Source organism: Megalops cyprinoides, chromosome 13 (assembly GCF_013368585.1).
Source record: "Megalops cyprinoides isolate fMegCyp1 chromosome 13, fMegCyp1.pri, whole genome shotgun sequence".
NCBI lineage: Eukaryota > Metazoa > Chordata > Actinopteri > Elopiformes > Megalopidae > Megalops > Megalops cyprinoides.
In genome coordinates this window covers 28,730,479-28,736,478 of record NC_050595.1, presented here as the reverse complement: position 1 = coordinate 28,736,478, position 6,000 = coordinate 28,730,479, and the positions used below count along the sequence as shown (strand labels likewise).

At 49.7% G+C, this 6,000-nt stretch overlaps 1 protein-coding gene across 3 annotated transcripts in view; it reads right to left on the bottom strand.

The window, feature by feature from the left end:
* Positions 1-309: 309 nt before the first annotated feature.
* Positions 310-6,000, bottom strand: part of LOC118788337 (tyrosine-protein kinase CSK) — a 45,290-nt gene continuing 39,599 nt past the window's right edge. For all 3 annotated transcript variants that reach the window (XM_036544296.1, XM_036544297.1, XM_036544298.1), the window contains 8 exons: positions 4,566-4,659; positions 3,546-3,611; positions 3,236-3,335; positions 2,873-2,963; positions 2,387-2,460; positions 1,870-2,065; positions 1,544-1,630; positions 310-650 (listed from right to left, as the gene is read on the bottom strand). In XM_036544296.1, the coding sequence (XP_036400189.1) occupies positions 468-650; positions 1,544-1,630; positions 1,870-2,065; positions 2,387-2,460; positions 2,873-2,963; positions 3,236-3,335; positions 3,546-3,611; positions 4,566-4,659 (891 nt within the window). In that variant the 3' untranslated portion in view covers positions 310-467. The remainder of the gene's footprint in view (positions 651-1,543; positions 1,631-1,869; positions 2,066-2,386; positions 2,461-2,872; positions 2,964-3,235; positions 3,336-3,545; positions 3,612-4,565; positions 4,660-6,000) is intronic.

The window sequence follows — 6,000 nt, the reverse complement described above, 5'->3', positions numbered from 1 at the left end:
GAGGAGGCCGGAGGCTCTGTGTTGGGGAGGCACTTTGGCACAGAGCGGGGGCCTCGCTCACACTGACGACGGCAGGGGGCCAGGGGACAAGCATGCTACTGGGACATAAGACTGGGGGGTGACCCCAAACGGTCGGGTCGGGGGGTAGGAGGGGGCGGGGTCAACGGTGACAAGATGTGGAAGAAAAGGCCAGCCTCACCCCCTCATCCTTGCCACACCCGGAGAGAGCGAGAGAGAGAGAGAGAATAAGAGAGAGAAGGAGAGAGGGAAAGAGGGAGGAGAGGACAGAGACAGTCATGGTTGGGGGGGGGGGGGGGGGGGTGTCAAGATACGCTGTACAACACGTTACGAGTAGGGTTCTTTCTGTCGTTAGAGAAAGGTCCCGAAAGCTGGTGCAGGTCTCAGGATGTGGTCCGTAGCCGCGGGCCTCTCCTCTGCCCCTCCTTCTCCCCCCCCGCCCCTCCCCCTCACAGGTAGAGCTCCTTGGCTCGGATATGCTGCAGCTTCTCCCTCAGCACGCGGAAGCAGGGCCGCACCACCGGGTCCAGGGTCCAGCACTGCTTCATGACGTCGTACACCACCGCCGGGCAGCCGTCTGGGGCGTCCATCTTATAACCCTTCTCCACCCGCGGCACCACGTCCTTCAGGGGCTGAGGAGACCAGGGGGCAGGGGGACAGAGAGGAGAACACATTTAACAAAGGCAGCTAACGCACAGACACCTACAACAGAAAACGAAAAGGCTGAATAATACAATACGTGCCGTGACTGAATTGTGCTACATTCAGATGTGCTGAACATCCCTTGTAAAACAAAGCAGAAGCCATCTGATGCTGTAGTGCTGCCAGCATCAGGAAGTAAAAATAAGCACATCAATATTTAAAATGGGACTACTACTGTATGCTTGGAGTCAGTCTCAAATAATGATGGTTTAACAAGAGCGCCCCCTGCTGGAGAGATCATTCAAGTCATCTCAATGTACTACTTCCTGTGCTTTGGCAGGAAACTAAACATACTGCAAGGGTTTCATTTAGAGGACCTCGAACTAATGTAAACAGCACTGAGCCCACAGCATATGCACTACAAGAAGCCACGGCAGAACCCGGGAACTATGCATGCGGACTGTGATTTCAATCTTGGTTAGATTTAGCAGCAGTGTGGTGTGGTGGTAAGGAGCATGGCGGGTAACTGAGAGGCTGCTGGTTTGATTCCCCACTGGGGCACTGCTGTTGTACCCCTGGGCTAGCTGCTTCAACCACAACTGCCTCAGTAAATAACCAGCTGTATAAACTGTAAGTCACTCTGAATAAGAGCGTCTACTAAATGACAATAATTTAATGCAGATGGTTAAACCACACCACCTTGTACTATTGCTAACTATTACAGTTACACCCATGTCCAGTAAAAGTAACAACATCCAATGAAAACAGCTACAAGAAAAGTAACCACAGATGGTAAGCATGCATTAAAATAATGTAAAACAGTGGTACAAGTAAGTAACACCTCTGCTGAAAACACTAAAAGAAATCTACGGGGGACACTTACGATTCGGGGGTAAGGCACGCGGCCAAACGAGTAGATCTCCCATAGCAGGATGCCGTAACTCCACACGTCTGATTTGGTGGAGAACTTCTGCTCAGCAGGAGAGAGACGAGTTAGAGGTCTGCTGTATATGCTCAAACATGCATATACATACGTGCTCAAGTGCGCATACATACAAAGACACAACTTACAGGCCCAAGAAATATAGTTTGAAAGTGTACTGTTTGAAGATAGTTTGAAAATGAACTGCAACCCTCAGTTGTATGCTGACTTTGTGGTACTCATGTCCACCCCAAATGTTCCCTCTGCCCCCAGCATCTCCACTCTACCTTCTCTCTCAGGGCCTCGGGCGAGGTCCACTTGACGGGCAGCTTGGCGGTGTCCTGTGTGGAGGAGGCCTCCTTCGTCAGGCCGAAGTCGCTGACCTTGGCGATGTTGTCGTCCGACACCAGGACGTTCCGGGCGGCCAGGTCTCGGTGGACAAAGTTGTTGGCTTCCAGGTACTCCATGGCCTCACACACATCGCTGTGTGGAGGGAGGGAGGGAGGGAGAGAGAGAGAGAGAGAGAGAGAGAGATGGGGAGCGGTTACTACCCAGGGAAATGTTTAAATACAGCATCTCCTTTCACTTCCCTATCCACCTATCACATTCTATTTTCAGGTCGCATTTGTGCCTGAGCTATTTAGTAAAAGCAGTGAATGACGCAACTCTAATCTACCATCTGCTCATAAATCTGAACACACATTAAAAAGACTACGGTACGAGCACTCATTCGTCCTATGTCTGCAGTATAAGAAATGCAGGTATCAGCACTGGGCCTTGTCGGGAGAGCTGGGGGACACTCACAGGGAAAACTTGAGAAGACAGTCTCCGCCCAGCACAGTCCTGCCTCTTGAACGCAGGTAATCCACTAGACTACCCTGTGGAGAGAAACACACACACACACACACACACACACACACACACACACACACACACACACCCACACACACACACACACACTCTCAGTGGTTATTTTCCATTCTTTTTATTCAAAATTACAATACAATGGAATGAAAGATGCCTTCATAGGCAGTTTGAGGTGTCACAGTTAGAGCAATGGACTTTGGCTCAAGGTGTTGTGGGTTTGAATCCAGTATGAGATAAAGCAATCTCCTTTGCCAAATACTGGAATAGATAACGGAGACTGTAAATCACTCTTAATTACACAGTACTGATAGTAATCCCTGTGTCACAGGGTCAAACCTGAGCAGCAGTGACCCCTCCCTGAGCGGAGCTGCTGTCAGCAGTGGGCGGAGCCCCGCAGGGCGGGGTGGAGGCAGGGTCACTCACCTTGGCCATGTACTCAGTGACGATGAAGAGGCTGCCCTTCTCCTCCACTATCACGCCCAGCAGCTGCACCAGATTGTTGTGTCGCAGTTGCCTGCAAGGCAGAGGGACTCTGTCAGCACAAAACGCACGTGCGCACACACACACACGCGCACCCCAAAGGAAAACAGTGAAATAGGCGTGCGCTAAATGAAACAGGACTTGGCATCGTGTGCAGAAGAACAGTGCGAGGGACGGACAGAGAGGAGGAGAGAGCGAGGGAAGGAAGGACAGAAGGAATGACAGACAGAGGGAAGGAAAGACAGAGGGACGGGCAGACAGGGCCTGAAAAACAGAGAGATGGAAAGACAGAGGGAGGGTCCTCACGTCATAACGGACGCCTCGGCGATGAAGGCCTGCGCAGTGGCGTCGTGTTTGATGCACTTGACCGCCACCTTGGTCCCTCGGTAATCCCCCACCATCACATCTGTGGGCAGAGGCACGGTCGCTCAGACACACGGCTTACTGCAGTACATCCTCACTGAGACCTTATCTCTGGCGTTTCCCATATTCACACCTACACGACACATGCTGGCAGCAAGGCTCCAATCTAATGTTAACTGCCAGCTATCCTGAGTTCATGTGCTGAGCAGAGCCTTCTGAAGCCTCTGAGGGTCTGAGAGATAAACACACTCACCTCCAAACTCCCCTTTTCCTATGGTCTGCAGGAGCTTCAGTTCCTTTCGATTAAGAGCCCAGCCACCTGTGTGACAGAACACCAGATTCAGTGTGCTAGTCAGTGCTGTGAACTGCATTTCTGACAGCGCTGTTAACTTCAGCACACTGCCACCAGTACATTTACATTTATTCATTCTTTTATCCAAAGCGACTTACACAGGATACAGTTCTTTACAACAGTTATCCATTTATACAGCTGGATATTTACTGCAATTGTGGGTTAAGTACCTTGCCCAAGCAAGGGTGCCTTGCCCAAGCATAGGGATCACTGATTGGACCGGATTCATACCTGACTCATGTATTAGATTGTAAGGAATGGCAAGATTATTGATTAACTTGTAAAGGCTTCTGTTGAGTTTACATTCCTCTCTTCCCAGGTGTTTTCAAATAACCATAGCACTGACTACAGTTAGAGTTCTTTTTTTCCAACACTGTCCCTGCTGTTGCCATGCAACTTCCATGTGACGCAGTAGGTGCGACTTCTGTCCGGTGGTAATTATTATCCTCCCATACAAGGAATCTTTCGGTAGCCTTGCAGACCAACTAAGAGACCCACCCAAAACTGTGTGTGCTGTGCAATTCTGGTGTGGAAAAACAACGGCAAATGTAGTAACTCTAGAACATGAATTCTGGTTTCGGACAACAAAACAAAGACTATGAGAAACATGGTCCACTAGAAATTGTTGTTGAAACTGCAGTCAACCCCCCACCCCCCCAAATGAAACAATAATAATAATCTGACTAGCAAAAACATGTACACATGGCTAACAAGAGTGCTAACACTGACACTGGCAATATAATAGGCTTTCTATAGAAGTGAGAGACCCCCCAGTATCTTCCCCTTCCTGCTAATGCCTGTGCTCTGCTCCCGGCTGTGAGGGTGAACCCTTCTGGGCTACACATCATGTACCGGTGTCAACAATGAAATGGCTGTCCCCTGTCCCTGCGAGCTAGTCCTGAGGTCATTAAGGACACTTACTTCTGGAGAATTCGTCCTGGGCGGCGACCGTCCCCTCCATGAGTTTTGGCTTGATGAGCCTGGTGCAGAGGCCGTCAGCGTCTTTGGTGTAATGCTGCCAACACAATGACACACCGAGGTCAGCGGAGGGGGCTCTGATTGGTCCAATTGTGTGGACAGACACAGGTCATTTGAGGAGGGCTGCTTGGTGTGGCGTTATGGACAGACAGGCAGACACAGGTCATTTAAGAAGGGCTGTTTGTTAAATATGCTGTGGACAGACAGACACAGGCCACTGGAGAGGGACGCTGTTTGGCGTGATGATAACAGCAGACAGATGGACAGGCAGATACCAGAACAGGGCTCCTCTACAGAGGGTGTGAAGGGTGCGAGGGGTGCAAAGTCTATCCCCTCGCTGAGGAGGAGGCATGTGAATCACAGCTCCCCGGGCCGCTGTGGGAATCTAGAGCCGGAAGGAGTGCGTGGGTGTGAGAGAGGCTCTCTTCCCTGCCCTTTCACACCAATTAAAAACAAGCAAGCAGCTTCATTTACACCCATACGAACAGGCCAGGCAGAGATGCTATACATGGCTTTCATTATGCTCTAGGCTTTGTGAGGGCGGGTGGGTGTGTGAAATGCATCACAATGCAATATCTATAACTGTGCGCTCAAAAGGCACTCTACACTATGTGCAATGCACACTAATATCCATAAGAGGGCAGCAAAACACCCACACATTCAATTTTTAAGTCATTCTTCAAAGCAAGTAAATAGCACCGACAGCCTCAAGTTAACACTTGCAAGATTTTCATTCAAGCTGAAATCAAACCTCCCCTTTGAACAGTCTTTGCTTTTAAGTAAAGTAGTAAGAATTTTAAACGGATCGGTCTGGCTCACTGAATGAATTCAGTTTCATTCACAAAGAAATCAATTCTTTGCACATGCAACTCTTGGGGGAACACTGGGAAAATTTGGGCACTTGCATTAAGACATTAAGACGTGCTACTCATGTGAAACACAAACAGACATGAGAACACACATGCGTGCAGACATGCACGCAAGCACACACACGCCCACTCACACGTACACGTACACATACACACACACATACACAAACATGAAGGGCTTTTAAGTGCTGTGGGTCGGCGTCTTTTCTGGCTAAATTATCTGGAACCTGCCCTTCACTTTTCCTCCTTGCCATTTCCTGCTCATTAACTGTTCCAGGAACTGCAGCAGGCAAGGAGACAGAGCCACAAGGAGGGCAGACACAGATAGGGATTAACGCAGTGTCACATCGTACAGCCACTCGCACACTCCCACACACGGCCCGCACGCACACACCTAACACACATGCACGCAAGAAGGTGTGCGCATACAGTAACACACAATATCAGAGTCTGATTTAGGCTCTAATGCGTCTCTTTAACGTGTCATTGATGTGTTCTATGGATGAAGC